Below are 24,552 nucleotides of genomic sequence, written 5' to 3'. Positions count from 1 at the left end.
TGTTTTGCTTTTTTAAAAATTATAAACCTTACAAAACATCAAATAACAGAGATATTTGGTGTCCCTCTAATTGTAACAACACTTACACCACAGTGATCGGATTATTAATGTTGATCAGTAATGGCATAAAAATGTGGCTTGATTGATTTTTTTTCTTAATTAAACACATAAAAATATAATGAAAATGTAACACTGAGACCGTGTTCACACTTAGCATTACTACTATGTTTTTTCTACTGCCTTTTTTCTGCACGTTCTCTACAGGTATCCACACCACACAATAAAAGTTGTCTGTAATTATTGCCTGTTTGATGCATTTCTTTAATGTATTTTCCCCTTAGTTGATGTATTTTTGGAACAGATTTGAAGCAACGTTTATGTTACAGTAAAGCTTTGGTATTTTTGGTATTTTTTTCAAATGCACAATAAAAACTGTTCTTTACTACATAAAAAACGCTGCCTCAAATCTGCACTAAATAAGGAGGAAAAGGCATAAAAAATGCAACAAAAATGCAATAGCCAGAGAAGATTGTTATTGCATAGTTTGGTGAGGACACCTGCCGAAAACAAAAAACACAGTATTTACCCAATGTGTGAACAAGGCCTTACAGATACAAAAAACAAGAAGTCATATAGTGATTTTTACATAAAAATGAGAAAGTTATGGCTGCTATAACTATGTATGAATGAATGAACAAGAAAAAAAAGCATAAGTCCCAACTTGAGATGAGCATGATGTACGAACGATGTTTAGCCAGCCCTGGCTAATCAAAAGCTGCGACGGGGACAGCGGAAGATAAGAGATTAGCAGAACTCCCGTCCAGCCGCCGGAGTGACCTGGACACTGGACCGGAGTCCTGTGAATCGATCGCTCATTTCTAGTCCCAGCTGTCCTAGATACAGCAGGACAGTCCCCGATTTGGGACTAGCCCCTGCAGTCTCGGTTGTCTTCTGAATGTCCCTCACTGCCACCGCCGCCACTGACAGCTCCACCTGCCAGGGAAGAAAGAAATTGTAATTGGGTGTGACTTGTGTGTGGCTAGGGTCGTGGCCAAAATTTGCCACGCACACAGCATGATTTGCCTCTCTTTCTGTTCTGTAAAAGTTGGGAGGTATGCAATCACAATTAAGATTTAGACCTGGGCTACGTGGAGATATTTTGTGGTTAATTGATCTTAAATACTAAGCTAAAAGTTTATATTGAGTAAAATGCAATCTTCTTGACTCCAGCTGTCACTCAATATCAATCAGTAGCACTAAAAACACGTCTAACTAAGGCCTTTAAAGGGTTTTTCAGGACTTTAAATTGAATGGCATATTCTTAGTATCAGATTGGTGGGGTACAACTCCTGCTACTCTGCACGACCTGCTTACTGAAGCAGCTTGAGCACCGTGCCCCTCCATTGTTTACCAGGCGCAGAGCATTTTGGAGAAGCTGTATCTACAGTCATGGCCAAAAGTATTGAGAATGAGACAAATAGTAATTTTTCCAAAGTTTACTGCTTCATTTTTTGTAATGGCAATTTGCATATACTCCTGAATGTCAAAGAGTGATCAGCTTAACAGCAATTACTGTACTTGAAAAGTCAATATTTGCCCAGAAAATGAACTTTAACCCCCAAAACACATTTCAACATCATTGCAGTCCTGCCTTAAAAGGAGCAGCTAACATCGTTTTAGTGATTGATCCATTAACACAGGTGTGGGTGTTGATGAGGACAGGGCTGGCGATCAATCAGTCATGATTAAGTAAGAATGACATCACTGGACACTTTAAAAGGAGGCTGGTTCTTGGTATCATTGTTTCTCTTCAGTTAACCATGGTTATCTCTAAAGAAACATGTGCAGCCATCATTGCACTGCACAAAAATGGCCTAACAGGGAAGAGTATCGCAGCTACAAAGATTGCACCTCAGTCAACAATCTATCGCATCATCAAGAACTTCAAGGAGAGAGCTTCCATTGTTGTCAAAAAGGCTCCAGGGCGCCCAAGAAAGTCCAGCAAGCGCCAGGACCGTATCTTAAAACTGTTTCAGCTGCGGGATCGGACTACCAGCAGTGCTGAGCTTGCTCAGGAATGGCAGCAGGCTGGTGTGAGTGCTTCTGCACGCACTGTGAGGCGGAGACTCTTTGAGCAAGGGCTGGTTTCAAGGAGGGCAGCAAAGAAGCCACTTCTCTCCAGAATAAACATCAGGGACCGACTGATATTCTGCAAAAGGTACAGGGAGTGGACTGCTGAGGACTGGGGCAAAGTCATTTTCTCTGATGAATCCCCTTTTCGATTGTTTGGGACATCTGGAAAACAGCTTATTCGGAGAAGAAGAGGTGAGCGCTACCACCAGTCTTGTCTCATGCCAACTGTAAAGCATCCTGAAACCATTCATGTGTGGGGTTGCTTCTCAGCCAAGGGAATCGGCTCACTCACAGTCTTGCCTAAAAACACAGCCATGAATAAAGAATAGTACCAGAATGTCCTCCAAGAGCAACTTCTCCCAACCGTCCAAGAGCAGTTTGGCACCCAACAATGCCTTTTCCAGCATGATGGAGCACCTTGCCATAAAGCAAAGGTGATAACTAAATGGCTCATGGAACAAAACATAGAGATTTTGGGTCCATGGCCTGGAAACTCCCCAGATCTTAATCCCATTGAGAACTTGTGGTCAATCATCAAGAGACGGGTGGACAAACAAAAACCAACAAATTCTGGCAAAATGCAAGCATTGATTATGCAAGAATGGACTGCTATCAGTCAGGATTTGGTCCAAAAGTTGATTGAGAGCATGCCAGGGAGCATTACAGAGGTCTTGAAGAAGAAGGGGCAACACTGCAAATATTGACTTGCTGCATTAACTCATTCTAACTGTCCATATAACCTATTGGTACTCATAATATGATTGGAATTATATTTCTGTATGTGATATAAACATCAGACAAACACTAATAAAAACCAGAGGCCAGCAGATCATGTGAAAATATAATTTTGGTGTCATTCTCAAAACTTTTGGCCATGACTGTATTAGTACAGAACTCTAGAACTCAGTCTCATTCAACTGAACTGAGCTGCAGGACCAGACTGCCAAATGGATAGTGATGGGCCTGGTAAACAATACAATGGATACGAGCACTCATTCAGGCCCTGTGTCTGGTTCTGTAAAGTACAATATCCAATACAGTGTACAAGATGAGAAGAGATTGATGGATCAGACCCAGCACTGAACCTGAATATCTAGAGTGCTAATAAGAATTTTTTATAAAATATAATGGGTAAGCAACATAATTTCACAAACCATGAACATTGGATATCTGTGAGTTAAGCACTGGTACAAGAAGAATCAAAACAGTGATATTCAAAGTCTTGTACTTGGCTATCTCCCATAAGGTATGAATAGAGCAGAAGTGACCAGTGTTCTATTTACACAGGGAACTTGGGGACATCACTTCTCGTGATCACTGGGGATCCTATCTATGATCAGAACCTTATAGAATACATGACAGGTTTTACTTTTGGGACAACTTCCTTAGTTGAAGCCTACAGTATATGCATACTGAGTTTTATTAATCCAGGGTGCACTTGTTCGCAGAAGGTGGGGTACCTCCTGTTACTAAAAGGGGTACTTTTTGATAGCAGTTTGTACTTCTTGTTAACAGAGATTGTACTTCTTCTTAGTAAATCTTCTTTGTAGAAAGTGTAGATCTTGTTAATATAAAAGGTATTTCATGCCACCAGGGGGCGTACTTCTTGCTAATAGAGGTCGTAGAGGGTGTGTATTTCTTGTTAGCATAAAGATGTACTTTTTGTTGGCAAAGGGTGTATTTCTAGTTAACAAAGGGTGTACTTTTTAAGAGAGGGAGTACTTCTTGTTAGTACAAGGTGTACATCCTGTTAGTAGCTGTACTTCCTGTTAGCAGTGCATACTTCTTGTTAGTAGAACTTGTACCTCCCTCCCGTTAGTATTGGGTGTGCTTCTTGTTGGACATGTGTACGCCTTGTTAGTAGAAGGTGAATTTCTTGTTAGCAGGGGATGTACTTCTTGTTAGTAGAGGGTGTTCTTATTGTTAGCAGCGTGTGTACTTCTATTTATCAGAGGGTGCACTTCATAGTAGATGGTGAACAACTTTCAAGCAGAAGGTATATTTCTTATTAGCATAGGGTGTATGTCTTCCTAGTAAAAAGTTTATGTCTTGTTAGTAGAAGGTGTACCTCCTGTTAGTAGAAAGTGTTCTTCTTGTTACAGTATGTACTTCTTATTAGTAGAAGGTGTACATCTTGTTATTAAAGGATGTACTTCTTGGTATTAGAGGGTTACACTTCTTGTTAGTAGATTATTTACTTGTTAGTAGAATGTGTCCTTTTTTGTAGAGGGTGTTCTTCTTGTTAGTAGAAAATGCACTTGTTAGTGGAAGGTGTTCTCCTTGTTAGCAGAGGGTATACTCCTTGTTAGAGGATGTACTTCCTGTTAATAGGAGATGTACAGTACAGACCAAAAGTTTGGACACACTTTCTCATTTAAAGATTTTTCTGTATTTTCATGACTTTGAAAATTGTACATTCACACTGAAGGCATCAAAACTATGAATTAACACATGTGGAATTATATACTTAACAAAAAAGTGTGAAACAACTGAAAATATGTCTTATATTCTAGGTTCTTCAAAGTAGCCACCTTTTGCTTTGATGACTGCTTTGCACACTCTGCGGTCCAGCTCACCCCAAACCATCTCGATTGGGTTCAGGTCTGGTGACTGTGGAGGCCAGGTCATCTGGCGTAGCACCCCATCACTCTCCTTCTTGGTCAAATAGCCCTTACACAGTCATTGTCCTGTTGAAAAATAAATGATGGTCCAACTAAACGCAAACCGGATGGAATAGCATGACGCAACAGTGTCACCAGCAAAGCACCCCCACACCATCACTCCTCCTCCTCCATGCTTCACGGTGGGAACCAGGCATGTAGAGTCCATCCGTTCACCTTTTCTGCGTCGCACAAAGACACGGGGGTTGGAACCAAAGATCTCAAATTTGGACTCATCAGACCAAAGCACAGATTTCCACTGGTCTAATGTCCATTCCTTGTGTTCTTTAGCCTAAACAAGTCTCTTCTGCTTGTTGTCTGTCCTTAGCAGTGGTTTCCTAGCAGCTATTTTACCATGAAGGCCTGCTGCACAAAGTCTCCTCTTAACAGTTGTTGAAGAGATGTGTCTGCTGCTAGAACTCTGTGTGGCAATGACCTGGTCTCTAATCTGAGCTGCTGTTAACCTGCGATTTCTGAGGCTGGTGACTCGGATAAATTTATCCTCAGAAGCAGAGGTGACTCTTGGTCTTCCTTTCCTGGGGCAGTCCTCATGTGAGCCAGTTTCTTTGTAGCGCTTGATGGTTTTTGCAACTGCACTTGGGGACACATTCAAAGTTTGCCCAATTTTTCGGACTGACTGACCTTCATTTCTTGAAGTAATGATGGCCACTCGTTTTTCTTTACTCAGCTGCTTTTTTCTTGCCATAATACAAATTCTAACAGTCTATTCAGTAAGACTATCAGCTGTGTATCCACCTTACTTCTGCACAACATAACTGATGGTCCCAACCCCATTTATAAGGCAAGAAATCCCACTTATTAAACCTGACAGGGCACACCTGTGAAGTGAAAACCATTTCCGGTGACTACCTCTTGAAGCTCATCGAGAGAATGCAAAGAGTGTGCAAAGCAGTCATCAAAGCAAAAGGTGGCTACTTTGAAGAACCTAGAATATAAGACATATTTTCAGTTGTTTCACACTTTTTTGTTAAGTATATAATTCCACATGTGTTAATTCATAGTTTTGATGCCTTCAGTGTGAATGTACAATTTTCAAACTCATGAAAATACAGAAAAATCTTTAAATGAGAAGGTGTGTCCAAACTTTTGGTCTGTACTGTACTTTATGTAATCAGAAATTATACCATCTGTTAGTAGAGGGTGTACTTTTTGTTAGCAGGGGGTACACTTTTCTTACTACTAGTACTTCATGTTAGCAAAGGGTGTATTTCTTGTTAAAAGTTATGCTTCTTGTTAGTAGAGGGTGTACTTCTTTTTAGCAGAGCATGTACTGCTTGTTAGTAGAGGGTGTACTTCTTGTTAGTAAAAAGTGTACCTCCTGTTAGTAGAGGTGTAATTATTGGTAGTAGCAAGTATACTTCCTGTTAGTGGAGGTTGCACTTCTTGTTAGTAGTGTACTCCTTTTTAGCAGACGGTGTACTTCTTGGGGGTACACTTTTCTTACTACTAGTACTTCATGTTAGCAAAGGTTGTATTTCTTGTTAAAAGTTATGCTTCTTGTTAGTAGAGGGTGTACTTCTTTTTAGCAGAGCATGTACTGCTTGTTACGGATCCGGGTGGTGGAACCTCTGTGCTACGGTGCAAGGAGGGACCAGAGGGGCGTAACTAGGTATCAACTCGGACTGACCAAGGTCGCACGGCGGCTCAATCGACTCTGTGAACCAGGGAAGGACCGAGCAGAGGGACCAGGTGCTACTCTGGGCCAGTCCTTGTATGAGAGCAGGTGACTCCTACGGGTCAGAAGGCAGGGACTGACCGGTACAGCAGATGAGCACGGCAGGCAGGCTGATGGGTGATCCAGGTAGATGGACTGGCAGACACCACGGGTAACTGGCAGGAGCCTCCAGGTAGGCTGGCTGATAGGCACGGCGGGTAACTGGTACTTTCTCCGGGTAGGCAGACCGTCAGGCTGGAGAGTGTACTTGGCTGGCGGAGACAGGTAGTCAGGCTGGCGGACTGGACTGGTAGTCAGGCTGGCAGACTGGACTGGTAGTCAGGCTGGCGGACTGGACTGGTAGTCAGGCTGGCGGACTGGACTGGTAGTCAGGCTGGCGGACTGGACTGGTAGACTAGCAGCGGGACCTGAGGGCTGAAGCAGAGTTTAGACACAGATCTACAACCTTGCACGGGTACCTCCATTTTGGAGGAGGTGCCTTTTATATAAGAAGTCCTCCGGCCATTGGCCGGGGACTCCTTAGGACGGCGCGCGCGACCCCTTTAAGAGGGAGGGAGCGCGCTCGCGTGCCCTAAGCACAGTGCCTGGGAAGCTACGCGCGCCGGCAGCAGCGGCAGGAGAGCCGGAAGACACCGGGCCAGGAGCGCGGCGGTAAGGGGGACGGAGTCTCTGCCTGTCAGCGGGCAGAGACGCCGATGCTACACTGCTTGTTAATAGAGGGTGTACTTCTTGTTAGTAAAAAGTGTACCTCCTGTTAGTAGGGGTGTAACTATTGGTAGTAGCAAGTATACTTCCTGTTAGTGGAGGTTGCACTTCTTGTTAGTAGTGTACTCCTTTTTAGCAGACAGTGTACTTCTTGTTAACAGATGTTGTACTTCTTGTTCGGAGAGGGTATGCTTCTTGTTAGGAGAAGGTGCAGTGGATGTACTTTTTATTTGTTGTGGGTGTATTTCTTGCTACCAGAGGGTGTACTTCTTCATAGTAGAAAATATACAACCAATTAGTAAAAAGTGTACTATTTCTTAGTAGAAAGTATAACTCCCTTTAGCAGTGGATGCTCTTCTTGTCAGTAGAGGGCATACTTTTATTTAGCAGAGGGTGTTCTTGTTAGTAGAGGGTGTACTTATATTTAGCATGGAGTGTACTTATTGTTAGAAGAATGTGCACTATTTTTGTAGAGAGTGTATTTCTTGTTAGTAAAGAATGCACTTGTTAGTAGCAAGTGCACTTTTTGTTAGTAGACAATTTACTTCTTGTTAGGAGAAGGTGTGCTAGGAGTACTTCTTCTTAGTATAAAGTATTACTCCTTTTAGCCATAAATTTATTTCTTGTTAGCAGAGGGCATACTTCTTGTTGCTGTTCTCATTGTTAGCAGAGTGTGTGCTTCTATTTAGCAGGGGGTGTTCTTGTTACTAGAGGGTGTGTTTATTGTTAGTAGAATGCATACTTTTTGTAGAGGGTGTACTTGGTAGTAAAGATTGCACTTCATGTTAGTAGAGGGTGCACTTATGAGTAAAGGGTGCACTTCTTGTTAGTAGAGAGTGTACTTCTTGTTAGGAAGTGTGCTTCTTGATAGCAGAGGGGGTACTCTTTATTAGTTAGGGTGAACTTCTTATTGGTACAAAGTGTTTCTCCTATTTGTAGAGGATCTACTTGTTAGTAGAAAGTATAGCTCCCTCTTGTTAGTGGAAGATATACTTCTTGCTAGTAGAGGGTGTACTTTTTGTTAATAGAAACTGTACCTTTTTTTAGTTGGCGTGTACTTCTTTTCAGTAGAAAGTTCATTTTCATTAGTGTACGATGTACTTCTTGTTAGTACAAAGTGTTCCTCTTGTTAGTAGAGGATGTATTTATGGTTAGTAAAGAGTGTACTTTTTGTTAGTATAAGGTGTGTTACTTGTTAGTAGAATGTGTACTTCTTCTTACTAGAGGGTGCACTACTTGTTAGCAAAGGGTGTATTTCTTATTAGTAGAAAGTATATTACCTATTAGTAGAGTGTGTACGGCAGCACGGTGGCTCAGTGTTTAGCACTGCAGCCCTGTAGCGCTGGGGTCCTGGGTTCAAATCCCACGAAGGACAACATCTGCAAGGAGTTTGTATGTTCTCCCTGTGTTTGTGTGGGTTTCCTCTTGGTTCTCCTGTTTCCTTCCACACACCAAAGACACACTGATAGGGAATTTAGATTGGGAGTCCCAATGGGGACAGTGATGATAATGTATGTAAAGTGCTGTGGAATATGTTGGCGCTATATAAAGATTATTATTATTGTTAGTAGAAAGTGTACCTCTTGTTAGTAGAGGATATACTTCTTGTTATCAGAGGGTGTACTTCTTATTAGTAGTGGCAGTAATTTTTATTAGTAGAGAGTGCACTAGAGGGTGTACTTCATGTTAGCAGAGGGTGTACTTTTAAAAGGTGTACTTCTTGTTAGTAGAGAATGTACTTCTTGTTAGTAGAACGTGTATCTCTTGTTATCAGAGGGTGTACTTTCTTAGCAGAGGGTGTGTTACTTGTTAGTACAGGATGAACTTCTTGTTTGTAGAAAGTATATCTCCTGTTAGTGGAGGAAGCATTTCTTGTTAGTATAGGGTGTACTTCTTCTAAGCAGAAGGTGTACTTCCTATTAGCTGAGGATGTACTCCTTATTTGTTGAGGGTGCACTGTAAAAGATTTACAACATTCGATATATCCCAGAGGATTAATCCTTTAGTCCACATGAAAATGCCTCAACTCATTTCCCCTTTAGGATGTAGGTTCATCAGGAGGCCATATTATGTAGAAAGCACTCTATATGGATATCATTGAAGGCATCATGAGGACTGATACGTGTTAATTTGGCATATGTTTGCTGTTGTATAGGTTTTCCATTTTTTAAGGTATAAATTGATTCTATAGTTTTATATGTGGACCTTTTCAAACTATGGGCACATGTGAAATTTTCCTATATATTATTGTACAGATATTTTTGTAAATACTGGTAGGAAATAATATCCCTTAATGTTATGAGGTTGCTGATGAGATATCTCCATTTTTTGGAGCTGACCCTTGTTTTGCTTGGCCCATTTAGTGGTATAATACCCCCTCCCCACCGTTTATTAGAGAACATTAGGGATAGCCACTGTTGAGAGGGGGCGCTATTTTGCTCTTCATCTGTTAGGGTGCCAACCTCTGTAGCATAGGCAGGCAAACAGCCTAAAGATAAATCCAGTTACGCATAAGATATCCTTATCAGCATCATACTTTAGGGCACTAGTCCTGAATGTGGGATGATTGCTGCTCTCAATTTTCATTTAGGTTGGATATAATATATGGGAATTTTTTCTTTTATCGTTTTGTTGTTATTTGTCTTTGTTGATTTACTTTTTGCAAAGGGCATTTTTAAATATATCTAATAAATATTGTATATTTTTAGGGGATTATTTTGTTAGCATAGAAAATATACCACCATTTAGTAGAAAGTGTACTTTTTAGTAGAAAATATAAACTTCTGTTAATAGTGGATGTACTTCTTGTTAGGAGAGGGCATACTTCTTGTTAGTAGATGGTGTTCTTATTGTTAACATAGTGTGTATTTCAATTTAGGAGAGCGTGTTCTTGTTAGAAGGTGTACTTATTGTTGCAAAAACCTAAAGAAATGAACTGGGATATAAGTTGGTATGCATACAACATGTAAGTGCATGTTCACACTGGCAGCTAAACAGACAAGATAAATACAAAGTGAGAAAATACCCTGCAGTAAGTAAATAAATAGCAATAGTGCATGAAAATAACATAGGATACTTCGTTAACATAATTTTGATAAAAAAAAAACGTAAAAGCCATCTCACCACGTCACGGTGACCCTATTTGAGATGATCCTAACCTTTAGTATTCAAACGTTATCATATGTCAAATAGCATATGTGACATGCAGAAGTAGTGCTGTTGCTTTAAAAGCATTCAGCAACTATTAGAAATAACACAAGCACTTGAGGCGGGAAGTGTTGTGCTCCAGAAGCATCCAGTGACTAGAAGGGTTAACACAGTCACAGGAGAAGGGGAGTGTTTTAGCAGAGCCCCAGGGGAATTGTGAGGAAAGTTGTTTACTGTCTGGCTGAAGCCACAGAGAAATGTGGTGTGTGTGTTCTATATCTCACAGAAGCGCCCCTGCAAGTAAAGGAAAAAAAGGATTCAAGTCAGGAGTGAAGTTAAGCACAGGTCAGGTAGCGTTCCTGAACTAACAGTGCAGAGTATTGTCAGGCAGAAAGATAAGGACTGGAAGAAATGGTGTCACAGGGATCATCTCCCCCAGCAACCCCCCCCTCCTCCATCTCACTGTGCTGTAAAGAATGCTGTGTTCGCTAATGTGCCTTTGCATTAGAACTGTGCTGTCCTGTACTATTGGGAAGACTGTGAATTGCTGTGCTGCTAAGGAAACTGTACTGTTTGTCACTGGAGCCTGTTGCTCATAGGACTTAACTTGCACTGGTTGTGCGGCTTTTTATTAAATGCTACTGTTCTACCGTTTATCAGTACTCTTGTCAAGTGTGTCTGGTCAGCAAGTGAAGAAAAGTACGTGTCTGTGCCTGAGGGTCAATACCGCTGTGTGCCTGAGAGAAGCTGCAGCACATGGTCTATGGTCGCCCTGAGTAACGGTTTCCCCACGATTCCAAAGAATTCATGTAACCTGTCTCGCCCCTATCTGAACCTAGCGGCGTGCGGGTAACACATACATGTGAAAAAGGCTAAGGCCCTGTTATGCAAGTACCCTATGGTATTTTCATGCACTATTGCTATTTATTTATTTATTTACTGCAGGATATTTTCTCAAGTTGTTTTTTTCTTATATTATCTTATTGTAAGTAGACAGTGTACTTCTTGTTAGGAGAAAGTGTGCTTATTGTTATCAGAGGGTGTAGTTCTTGTAAATAATGGATTGAACTTTTGCTAGTACATAGTGTTCCTAATATTATTAGAGGATATACTTCTTGTTAGTAAAGATTGTATTTCTTGTTAGCAGAGTGTGTACTTTTGTTAATAGAGGGTGTACTTTTGTTAATAGAGGGTGTACTTTTAGTTAGCAGAGGCTGTAAATATATTCAGCAGCAGGTATACTTCTATTAAGCAGACGGTGTATTTCTTGTTATTAGAGGATACCTTCCTGTTGTTAGAGGGTACACTTCTTGTTAGTAGAGGGTGTTCTTATTGTTAGTAGCGTGTGTACTTGTATTTAGCAGAGGGTGTTCTTCTTACTAATAGAATGTGTATTTTCTGTTAGGTGAAGATTTACTTCTTGTTAGTAGAAGTTGTACATCTTTTTACCAAAGAATGTACTTGGTGTTAACAAAGGGTGTACTTCTAGTTGTTAGAGGGCACACTTCTTGTTAGTAGAGGGTGTTCTTATTGTTAGCAGCGGGTGTGTTTCTATTTAGCAGAGGGTGTTCTTCATACTAGTAGAGGGTGTACTTCCTGTTAGTTGAAGGTGTGCTTTTTGTTAGGTGAAGATGTACTTCTTGTTAGCAGATGGTGGACTTTTTGTTAATAAATGGTGTACTTCTTATTACTACAAAGTGTCCCTCCTGTTAGTAAAGGATGTACTTTGTTAGTAGAACGTGTATCTCCTGTTAGTGGACGAAGTACTTCTTGTTAGTAAATGGTGAGACCTCTTTTTTAGGAGAAGGTGTACTTCTTGTTAGCAGAGGTGTACTTTTTGTTAAAACGTGTACTTTTTGTAACTAGAGAATGTACTTTTTGTTAATAGAAAGAGTAACTCTTGTTATTAGAGCGTATACTTCTTTTTAGCGGCAGGCATACAGCTTGTTAGTCGAGGGTGTACTTCTTGTTAATAGAAAATGTACCTCATGTTAGTGGAGGATGTACTTGTTGTTAGCAGAGGGTGTACTTGTTGTTAGCAGAGGGTGTACTTCTTCTTAATAGAGGGTGTACTTCTTGTTAGGAGAGGGTTGTACTTGTTAGTAGAAGGTGCACTTGATGATAGTAGGAAGTGCACTTCTTGTTTGCAGATGGTAAACTTCTGTAGAGGGTATACTTATTGTTAGTAGAGGGTGTAGTTCTTGTTAGTAGAGAGTATACTTATTGTTAGCAGAGGGTGAACTTCTCATTAGTAGAACGTGTACCTCCTGTAATTAAGATTGTGTACTCACTCTTCATGTTTAATAATGTATCATTTTAAATTTCTTTCTTTTCTCATTTATAGTATGGCTTTGTCAACCATGCCTTAGAGCTACTGGTGATAAGGAACTATGGGGAAGAAGTATGGGAAGATATCAAGTAAGTCGTTAAGTCATTCACAGGATCTTCTTTATATCTACTATCCATATTTTGTAATGTTTTTCTTGCTTCAAAAATAATTAACATATCTGTTGATTGTTAATATAGCAGAGGTAGTGTTATCAATTGGCACAACATGTCATGCATGATAGGTTATCGGTAGTTTCCCACAGGAATACAGGCTAACTGAAGTTACTTTAAAACACTTAAACACCAAATTGTATTTTGAATATGGAACTAATCAACTTAAAAAGTTAGATCAATCACATTACTTATGTTGTAATGGCCCTAAAGTTAATCCTATTTTACCATCCATAGCTACATTTGTACGGTTAGGTCCAGAAATATTTAGACAATGGCCGAATCGCTGTGATTTAGGCTCTGAATGCCACTATTTTTTTATTTAAAATGAAACAACTGAGATGCAATTTAAGTGTAGACTTTCAGGTTTAATTGAAACCATTTTTCTACAAAGTTTACTCATTTCAGGGGCTCTAAAGTAATTGGACAAATTAATTTTATCATAAATAAAATGTTAATTTTTAATACTTTGTGAAGAATTTTTTGCAGGCAAAGAACGCTGGGTTTCCTCCTTTATGATGAGTTTGCTAGGGCTTTACTGCAGCGTACACCCGGCTAAAGAGGCGTAGTGACGCTGCTGAAATGAGCAGCACGCAAGATTTGCATGAGCTGGCGATGACGAAGGCTTTTGCAAATTATGTTATCATGCCCACAGGGTCGTGATAACATGGGAAAAGGGCAGACTAGTCTGGGGAAACTAATGCCCCATCGGATAGTCAAAGTCCTAATTAGCATAGGAAAAGCGGACCTTATAATTGCTTTTTTAAACATTATTTAAACTGAATAATATTATACAGGGCTGGTTAGGCAGGGAATTTAGTCATATGTATGTGGATGCTGCTGGGTTGGAGAGCATGGGGGACCTGATAGATTCCCTTTAAGTGTTGTCTTAAGCACATGAAATGCATACTCGATGGGGTTGAGATCTGGTTATTGACTTGGGCATTACAGAATATTCAACTTCTTTACCTAAAAAACTCCCGGGTCTATTTAACAGCATGATTTGGGTCATTGTCCATCTATTCTGTGAAGCGCCGTCCAATCAACCTTGATGCATTTGTTTGAATCTGAGCAGAAATGCAGCTGTCAAATACCTAGTAATCATGAGTTTATTAGAAGTGCTCTGGTTAGGTAATACAGATTGAGAAACCCTTTTAAGGCCCATTTAAAGAGGCGGGTAATCCACTTTTAATATGCACCTATTGACAATTTAGCAAATTGATTGTTTTTAAAATTCTTTGTTCTTTAAAGGGAACCTGTCTTATGGATGTCACTGGTCTTGGTCCGGTGCCTCCTCTCTTGTTGTGATGCCGTCCTCCTTCTTGCTTCGTGTGGATGACGGGTCCTACGTCATTCACACAATGTCCCCAGCATCGCGCTCCTGCGCAGCCGTACTTCTCTGCAGATTAATAGTGTTTTTTCACATGCCAGGTTCCCTTTAAGTGGACTTTGAGGGGCCTATATATTAGGCCTATATATTATCCAGAAATGTGATAACATTTTAAAAACCACACCCCTGACACACTTCAAAACTGCTGTCAGAAAATTTGTTAACCCTTCAGGAGCTACACAGGAATTCATGCAAAGTAGAATGAAAAAATAAAAATTATTTTGCCTCTAAAATGATGCTTTAGGCCCAAATATTTCATTTTTATCAGTGACAGCATGAGATAATTGCCCTCACAGTTTATTACCCAGGTAATTCTGAGCATGGTTGTACCAAAAATGTGGTCAGAAACCTCTGTTTGGACAAATGGCAGTGCTCGGAAGGGAAGGAATTTTGGAACACAAATTCGGCTCAAATAGACTGCGGATGCCATGTTGCATTTGCAGGGCCTATAAGGCACCCAAACTGCAGAAACCATCCACAATTGACCCCATTTTAGAAACTACATCCTTCAGAGATTCTATCCAAGAGCATAGTGAGTATTTTGAATGCACATGTACTACACAGAATTTGATAACATTAGGCAGGCATATTGAAAACAGTTTTTTCATGTCAATGTTTCTTTAGCCCCAAATGTTTCACTTTTGAAACAGGTAACACGTAAAAGTGGACCACACAGTTTTTTACGCACTTTCTTCTGAGCGCGGCGATACCCCACATCCAGTCAAAAAGCTCTGCTTAGACACACAGCAGGGCTCAGAAGGGTAGACGCACCATTCGATATTTAGAGTGTAAATTTGGCTGGAATAAATAGATTGGAGACACCATGATTTATTTGCAGAGCCCCTGAGGTATCAAAACAGCAGAACTCCCCCACAAGTGACCCCATTTTGGAAACAAGACCCATAAAGGAAATCAGCTAGGTGTGTTTTGAGCATGTTGAACCCATAGGTGCTTCATAGAACTTTTTAAATATGGATGTGAAAATGAAAATTATGTTTTTTCCTCTAAAATGGTGTTTTAGCCCCAAATTTGTAATTTTCACAATGGACTATAGGAGAAAACAGACCCCATCATTTGTTACTTAATTTCTCCCAAACGGGTGATACCCCATATGTGGTCAAAAACTTGTACATGGCAGGGCTCGGAAAGGAAAGTGCCCTATTTGATTTTTGGATGCCTTTCTGCTTGAACACATAGCAGGGCACGAAAGGGAAAAAGCGCCATTTGATATTTGGAGTGTAAATTTGAAATAGATTGCAGATACCATGTCTCATTTGCAGAACTCTTAACATGCAAAAACGGCAGAAACCCCCCATAAATGACCCCATTTTGGAAACTAGAACCCCCAAGGAATTCTGTTAGAGGTGTACTGAACATTTTTAACCTATAGGTGATTCACAAAACTTTATAACGTTTAGATGTGAAAACAAAAAGAATACATTTTATCCACTAAAATATTTTTTTACTGCTAAATTTAGAATTTATACAAGGAACACGTGCGACTGCGCTCCATATACTGAACTTTCACAAGCCACGGCAATCGGTTGCATTCTGATGAAGGTACGGAATTTCGGACTGAAATTTCAAATATATATTGTAATTGGATGAATTAAATAAAACTGTCATAATTTTACTGTTCAAACCCTGAGTGCCGAGTTTTTTATCTGTATATAATTATGGATTGGATGTCTACTTGGGCATCGCTACTCTGACGGAGTGACGTATAGTCACATAATTTTATAACATTGGGACGTGAAAATATAACACTTTAGTGGCAAAAATGTAGTTTTTTATTAGCTGCGAAATTGGCAGTTATACAATGGTTAATACATAGTAACATAGTTTTTAAGGTTGAAGGAAGACTAAGTTCATCTAGATCAACCCATAGCCTAACATGTTGATCCAGAGGAAGGCAAAAAAAACCATGTGGCAAACACTAAGCTCCACATTGGGGAAAAAATTCCTTCCCGACTCCATACGACAATCAGACTAGTTCCCTGGATCAACGCCCTATCAAGGAATCTAGTATATATAACCTGTAATATTATACTTTTCAAGAAAGGCCCTTCTTAAATTTTAGTAGTGAATCACTCATTACAACATCATGCAGCAGAGAGTTCCATAGTCTCACTGCTCTTACAGTAAAGAATCCGCCTCTGTGATTATGATTAAACCTTCTTTCCTCCAGACGTAGAAGATGCCCCCTTGTCCCCGTCTCAGGCCTCAGAGTAAAAAGATCAGTAGAAAGGTCTTTGTACTGTCCCCTCATATATTTGTACATAGTAATAAGATCACCCCTAAGCCTTCTTTTTTCCACAGTAAATAACCCCAAGTGTAATAACCTGTCTTGATATTGCAGACCCCCCCAGTCCTCTAATAACCTTGGTTGCTCTTCTCTGCACCCGCTCTAGTTCAGCTATGTCTTTCTTATACACCGGAGACCAGAACTGTACACAGTATTCTAAGTGTGGTCGCACTAATGACTTGTATAGAGGTAAAATTATATTCTCCTCATGAGCATCTATGCCTAAGTGAAACTGGACCCCACAATTTATTGTGCAATTTCTCCCGAACGCGATGATGCCCCATATGTCATCAGAAATTACTGTTTTGTCACACTTCAGGGCTGAGAAGGAAGGAGCGCTATTTATCGTTTGGAGAACAGATTTTGCTAGAATAGTTTTTGGCGACATTTGAGGAGCAGCAGAAAGACCCCAAAAGTGACCCTATTGTTGAAATTACACCTCTCAATAAATTCATTTATGGCTTGAGTGACTATTTAGTACTATCCACGGCATGTTTTAATCTGTAGAATTCCAAATATGTCAGTTTAGTACCCATATATTGTGCCCCCATACATTGTACAGCTTGTGCTTCTGGCGACATGCACCCCGTAAATTGTAAATTATTAAGTGCGCTCTCGCCACTACAATAATGTCAAACATGTGGCTGCTTACCACAGTGTGGGCACAGTCGGACTCAGAAGCAGGAGGATATTTGGATTTGGGAGTGCTGATTTCACTGGATTTGATTTGAGGGGGTGGGAGTTATATTGCTTTTCTAGAGCTTTTGTTCTTCCAGTAACTAGGAAATCCCTATATTTCCAGTGACTGATGATGGACCTGAGTGGGGGCTGGTTTCATGTGGGATAAGTTAGGGTTTTTATTGTTAACATTTTGGGGTACATAATATTTTTCGATCGCTTCCAGTATAAGGCTAGATCACATTCTTGTGTTCTACGCTGAACGTTTATGTCGGGGTTTCTGTGTACATTCAACAAAAATGCAATTTAGGCAAAACCTCCTTTGGAACCACTCACTATAATGAGGCAGGTGGAGACACTTTGGAGTCTGTTTGGCGTTTGTTCCGGTAGTATCTATCTTTTAAGGCATCCACAGATCTGTGGTCTTCCATACTTGTGCACTAAAAAGATGCCTAAAATGATGGGACACTGCCGGAACGGAGACCAGACGGAGTTCAAAATGACTCGATGTACGTAAGTGAGTGGTTCTGTTGGGGGTTTTGTTTGAATGGTTTTTGGGATTTACACAGAAACCCCAATGTAAGCGCTCAGCAGAGAGCACAGGATAACTGTGGGCCGAGCCTTATTCAGATTTTTGGGAGGTAGAATGAACAAATAGACAGCAGTACAAGAATAGTTCTTATTTTTATTTTTGTGTGGTTCACCATGCGGAAAAATTGTTAAAAGTGCTTTATTCTTATGGTCAGTACGTTTAATATGATACCAGATTTATGTCGAGTTTTTTTATGTTTTGCTGCTGTCACATACTAATAATGATTTTCTTTTATAAAAACTAGTTTATTCATTTCCAGCTGTAACTTTTTAATTTTTTGGCGAACAGCTATATGAGGACTTATTTGTTGTGCGACGAGTTGACAAATTTTTTTTGTACCATTTTGAGGTATACAGCATTTTTTGATCGCTTTTTATTCAGATTTTTACATGCAAAATGAACAGAAACCAGCAATTCATTTATTGTTTTTATTTTTTATTTTTTAACTGTTCACCATGCAGTAAAATTTATAAGACTGATTTATTCTTCAGGTCAGTACAATTACAGCAATACCAGATTGATTTAGTTATTTTATTCTTTGCTACTTTTACACACTAAAACCAATATTTTCCAAAAAATGAATTTGTTTATGCATCGCCATATTCTGAGATTTGTAACTTGTCTATTATTTTACTGAATAAGCCAAACAAGCCAAATTAGGGCTCATTGTTTGTGGGACAGTTTGGCATTTTCATTTAAACCTTTTTTCTTGCACATTTGACTTGTTCATCACTTTATTTTCTAGTATGATAAAAAAAGCTACATTTTTGGTATGTATTTTATTTTATTTTATTTTTTTATTGTGTTCGCCATACTAAATAAATAATATAATGGTTTTATAGTTTGGATCATTCTGGATGTGGCGATACCAATTATGTGTACTTTTTTTTGTTTATTTCTGTTTTAACATATACGCTGCACTTTAGTGGCAAAACGAGTTTTCACAATTTTTGAGCACTTTTTTGTGTTTTTTTTACTTTGTTACATATTTTATTTCACTTTCTTTTTACTTTTTCGTGCTGTGCCACTGTGGGACATGAATATATTTTACTTTGGTCATTGGTCTCATACATTGCAGTACTTGTGGTATACTGTAGTGCCTGAGACCTGTCAGTACTGCGCTGACACAGCCAGTTAGATTCTGCATACCCTGGGTTCATCAGATGACCTTGGGGTACCATGGTAACAAATGGAACCCAAGATTACAATCGCGAAGGTGATGGTGTCAAATGGGGGTCTTTTAGCCACCTTTTAAGCACTTAGTTGCTGCTGTCGTGATTGACAGCGGTATTTAAGGGGTTAATCAGCCTCTATCGAATCCAAAGCTTCCAGGGTCAATGCCGCAGGTTGTCAGCTATCATATACTGCTGTCACCTTGAGGATTTTCGCTCACAAGAGGGCACTATTCACTTATTCCTGGTTGCCGTTTTAAATCGGCTATCAGGAATAAGACCCCTTAACGATTGCCGTTTTAAATTAATAAATATCCCCATTCATAGGATAAGAAATAACACAATGCTGGGAGTTCAACCACTGAAACCACCGCAAACCTTTACACAGCGCTTTGGAAATTGAATCCGGGCTCTGCAGAGCGCTGTCTTGAATGGTGCGGACGTACGCATGCTCAACTTCCATTGCATTCATTGTTTATGGAACGGCCAGAAGTAGCTGAGTGCTGTGTTCTTCTTTCTCCAGCAGTCCTATAGACAATGAATGGAGCAGAGGTCGAGCAAGTGCAGCTCCATTCCATTCAAGATGGGGCTCTGCTTCTGGGTTCCAGAGCCTCGTTCTTGGGATTGCGAGGGTTCCAGTGCTCGGACCTCAGCGATCAATAAATTATACCCTATCCCAAGGCTAATTTATCATTTTGGGAATAAACCTTTTAAATTTTGATTATATTATATTGTAAAAGTTTTAGAATTATAAACTATAAAGGGGAACATACTTGATAAAAGTTTAATTGGAGCCATGGCAAACAAGCTAAGCACAGACATATAGATAATTTGGCCACGACTAGCAATAATCCAGGTTCATATTAATATCCTTTGCATGGATGAATGTTACTATATCACTTTTTGTTCCTATGAAAAAACAAGGGGAAAGGGAAAGGGAAAACGTATGTCAGCTCACCATGTAATAGCCAGACTCATCCAGTCCCAACGAAGTCTTGCAGCGGAGACGCCCAGGTCATGGGCTACCAAGGTTCAAGTAATGAGAAAGCAAGCAAAGATGTCTCCAGCAGGACCAGGGTTGTATATATCTTGTTAAAACTTCACTTTTAATTTCAAATTGTAAAAGCCAAGGATGAGTTACAGAATGAGCAATATAGCGGCTCTTAGGTACAGCACATTTTTGTTTTTTATGCTTTTACTAATAGCACATAATGGTAAATTCTGAGATATTACTATGTAGAGAAAATCTAGATATTGCAGTGCTTTGTCTTTTTAAATGATATATGATCAGACTTTGTCAGACCTAATTGATCCATAGAAAAACAAACACTACACAATTGTAACCAATTGCAGATGGACTTGCAGAAAAGTAATGTTATAACTGGATGATAACTTTTAGGTATTTTAGTTGATGCCTGGAAATAAAGGGTTCACTCGAATGCTCATTAATAATTAAAATTGCAAAGTGCTTATAAAATCAAGCAATAATGCAACTTAATTGTTATTAAAAATTCACTTTGTTTTCAAAAATGGATGAATTGTTTATTTTATTGTTTATAGCTCATGGCCTAGTTACCGGCCACCACTGCAGTCTAGCAGCAGTGGCCAAACTTACACAGTGCTGAAAAGCTATTTATTTATTTTCAGTTATTTATTTTATTCATTTATATGGCACCATTAATTCCACAGCGCTCGATAGACATCAGCATCACTGTCCCCATTGGGGCTCACAATCTCCATTCCCTTTCAACATGTCTTTGGACACCGGAATCACCGGAGTGCACTGTGAGCACAACAACTTCTGGCCAACTTCAGGGCAATAGTGATCCTCCAATGCTGCAGAGTTAAATCAGAAATGTACCATTAAATGTAATTGCTTAAAGAAAAAAATGTTTCAAAGTTGCCAAACAGTGTTTAGATGTATACTGGAGTGCTAGCTGGAATGCAGGAAGAGTTGGTGCGAATCAATTTACAGGACTTGGTCCATCTGTGGCCATTGGATATGAGCCTTGATAACCGCCTCCTACTTTACGCCATCTGTGGTTCTTCTATTGATTAGCTCGCCTGGCACGACATGAGGGTGATTAACGAGTGGAACAGGCTGCCACAAGAGGTGGTGAGTTCTCCTTCAATGGAAGTCTTCAAACAGAGGCTGGACAGACGTCTGTCTGAAATGATTTAGTGAATTCTGCATTGAGCAGGAGGTTGGACCAGATGACCCTGGATGTCCCCTCCAACTCTAACATTCTATGATTCAAGGATTTTATGACATCAGATGTTCATCACTCTACAATGATTCTGTTGTATAAGGCCGGCTAATCAAAATAAGCCATGAATGCCGTTTGGTAAGAGGCAGTTCTCAAGATTCCCATCCAGCAACCATAGATTATCGACATGGCCAATGGACAGGTCTGATGAATCGATTCACATCAAATCAAATGCTGGATAAATCTATGCATCTACTGTAGCTTTAGGTTGTGTGGGAATAAGGCTGTATTGTTATCCAAAGTTGCCAACTTGAGTTTTTATTTTTACAAAAAAAATCACGGACAGACAATATTTTTATGGACCCATTGGAAAACCATAATGAATCATGATGATTATAAGTGATACATGTCTACAACCCTGAATTCTGATATGAAGACTTTTTCTGCTCTCACTGTAAACTGATGATAATAGTAGTTAACATAATATGTATAACTTTCTTCAGCCTCAAAAAAATCATGGACGTCTTAATTTTTTGTTACGGACAGGGCAAAAAAGTGCCCTATTTTACGGACTGTCCTGGAATTTTTGGGCAGTTGGCAACCCTGTTTTTGTCCAAGGAGGGGAGAAGAATAAACCCAACCCTTTTCAAGATTCCAATTATTGATATATTCAGTGCTTCCTGATGACATCACCTTCAATGGTTGCTTGGTTTCAATTTAGGTGGTCTGGTTTATTACACCATGGTTTATGAGATAACTCTGTGTGTAATACAGACTCGTCCACGTAAAGAATGTTAATGCACACCACTTGAAGTTCTCACCTAGGGCAAAGCATTTAATTTAAACCTCATATGACATTCAATGTAAGTGTAAAAGTTCTTTCTCCCTCTTCTAAAGTGGAAAAGTTATCCTGTACGCTGATATGTAATATACACGTCCCATGCTGTTTCCTTAAAAGGAAAGCTTTCTCTCCCTTTCTTTCTAACATGGAAGTCGCATTGCATGACTTCCAACTAATCTTTCCAGCTTGACATTTGCATTTTTCTATCATTCAAAATTGTGTGTTCTGGACACAGAAAATTAAGTCGGCCACCGATTACAGTAGTAGCAATTACTGTCGTCTTCAAGATAACCCATTAGTATCAGACTAACCTGTCTGACTCTCAGGACCCCATTAATCTGTTGGGTAAAGGGGCAAAGTGCTTTACGAAACCAGTAGTGGCTGTGCCTTGTATTACAGCTTACTACAGCTCAACTTCATTCAATTGAAAAGAGCTGGGTTGTAATACCAGACACAACCACTATGAAGAGTATGGAGTTGTACTTAGCAATCAATGAATGTGTATGTGGTGCTTTCTGGGTGAAGGACTTGAGTAAATGATTTATTAGATTCATTATACACTATAAATACTAAGTAGCTCAAGGCAAGGCAAAAAAGACTTAAAGGCCTCCATACACATTAAAATGTCTACCAAGCCCTCCAGTATTGTTGGGTTGAGTCTATGGTGTTTTGGGGCATCGGACGACTGATGGTCGGGAAATGTCGATCAAGCATGTCCGATTTTGTATTGTCGATCGCGGGTGTCCAATTTTGTACTTTTATCGAATTGTTCTCATGGAAATAAGCCACCCACCGCTATGTCAGTCGGTGGCTTTCTCATTAAGATCACAGGACCACTCAGCCAAAATGAATGCTCCTGTATATGGGAGAGCCGGCTGAGATGGCTGTTACATTGTTCGTCCAATAGCTATCTAATGTGAATAGCCAGTTTAAGGTTGCATCTTCACTGGTTGACCACAGCCATTAAACATCTGCCGATCTGAAGCATGTCAGTTGATTAGCAATTGTTTAATAGCCTATTTAGACAGATCGACGTCACTGCCATACCCACAGAATGATCATTCATACAATTGTTCTGTGAACACAGAATGTCATAGTTCTCGGCAGCACATGTTCTGTTTACGCAGGATGATTTCCTGCTGAGAGTGATGACTTTTAAGCAAACTTAAAAATCATTTCCCCAATGAACCAGGGCTTTACTTAACTGTCGGATGATTGGAAGCCTGTTTAGACAGTCCGTTAGTCAAGAAATGATCTTTCCTAAGGTTCATTCTTGCTTATCGGCCAATTTAGTTTAGAACAATTAAACCTACGGCCTGCTGATAATGTAATCAGTGTAAGTGCTTTTAATGCCTGTATTGTGTTGTTATTTATGTGCCGAGTTAATTGTTAGGCTCACAGTAGTGAGACAATTTCTTTTTATATATATACATTTTTAATGGATTGAAATAATAAGGCATATTATAGCCTAACAAAAATTAACAATTGCCTTCAGTAAGCGTCTTTCAGGGTTTTGTTTTATTCGCTGTTTACAAATCCCTTTAGAAAAATCCCTTTTAAATCAATGGTGACATAATCAAACCTTGCTGTATGCTTTTGTTTAAGGGTGCTTTCACACCGCGTTCAGGCCCCCATTCAGTGGTCCCGTCGGGCCTTACTTCAGAACCCCCCACAAAGCAGAATTTTGGCGTATGCACCAACGGGCATGCACCATCATAGACTACAATGATGCCGACAGAGCGAATGTGCGCTCTGACGTGCATCATTTTTGGGCATGTACGCCTACTAGAGACTACTAGAGACAGACACCCAGACCCAATCTACTACATCTGAGTGTACGCCTTCAGTAGGCGCACACGCCCAAAAATGATGCACAACAGAGCATCCGTTTGCTCTTTCGGCACCATTGTAGTCTGTGGGCCCATTGGCGCATACACCCAAATTCTGTTTTGTGGGGGGTTCTGATGTAAGCCCCGACGGAGTCGCTGAATGGGGGTCTGAACACAGTGTGAAAGCACCCTATCTAGACAGGAGGGGGAGGGGCTCTGCCTCTAGCTCCTCCCATCTTCATAGAATCTTATCTGTAGCAGCTGCCATCCCCTATCTCAGTCATAGGAAAATCTTCACTGAATACAGATTTTACCTCAAAATTGAGAATTTTGATAAAGACTGATCATTTTTGGCACAGCTGCTCTCGATATAGTGTGTGCCATTGATAATTTGCTATTGTGAATATCTGGTGAGTGCCGCGTTGATTTTTAAAGTGTGTTTTAAAGCCACTAGTGTTTTAGTAGTAAGGTGATTGATTTCTGTACAATTTGAGTTAGAATCTAAATTTTCTTCTAAATAAAATCAGCTTCAAATAATATCCCATTAGAAATACCTTCAAGTTAATGCAGAGTAAGAAAAATTATAAAATATTCAGAATTATTCTCCTACCATATTATATCTTGTAAAAACGAATCGTGGAACTTATTTCATCTTGTTTTCAACAGTGTTCAAGATAAGCTTAAATTATCATTTTTAT

General features: G+C 39.7%; 1 protein-coding gene across 1 annotated transcript in view; it reads left to right on the top strand.

Annotated features, from left to right (window-relative positions):
* Positions 1 to 24,552, top strand: part of GUCY1B1 (guanylate cyclase 1 soluble subunit beta 1) — a 113,466-nt gene that overhangs the window by 5,014 nt on the left and 83,900 nt on the right. The window contains exon 2 of the mRNA XM_073644957.1: positions 12,686 to 12,759. Within this exon, the coding sequence (XP_073501058.1) occupies positions 12,686 to 12,759 (74 nt within the window). The remainder of the gene's footprint in view (positions 1 to 12,685; positions 12,760 to 24,552) is intronic.

The sequence above is a fragment of the Phyllobates terribilis genome, unplaced genomic scaffold (assembly GCF_046119375.1).
Source record: "Phyllobates terribilis strain yellow unplaced genomic scaffold, ASM4611937v1 Scaffold_1__5_contigs__length_1240528914, whole genome shotgun sequence".
Taxonomy (NCBI): Eukaryota; Metazoa; Chordata; class Amphibia; order Anura; family Dendrobatidae; genus Phyllobates; species Phyllobates terribilis.
Note: the sequence above shows the minus strand (reverse complement) of the source record. Positions and strands in the feature narration are given on the sequence as shown.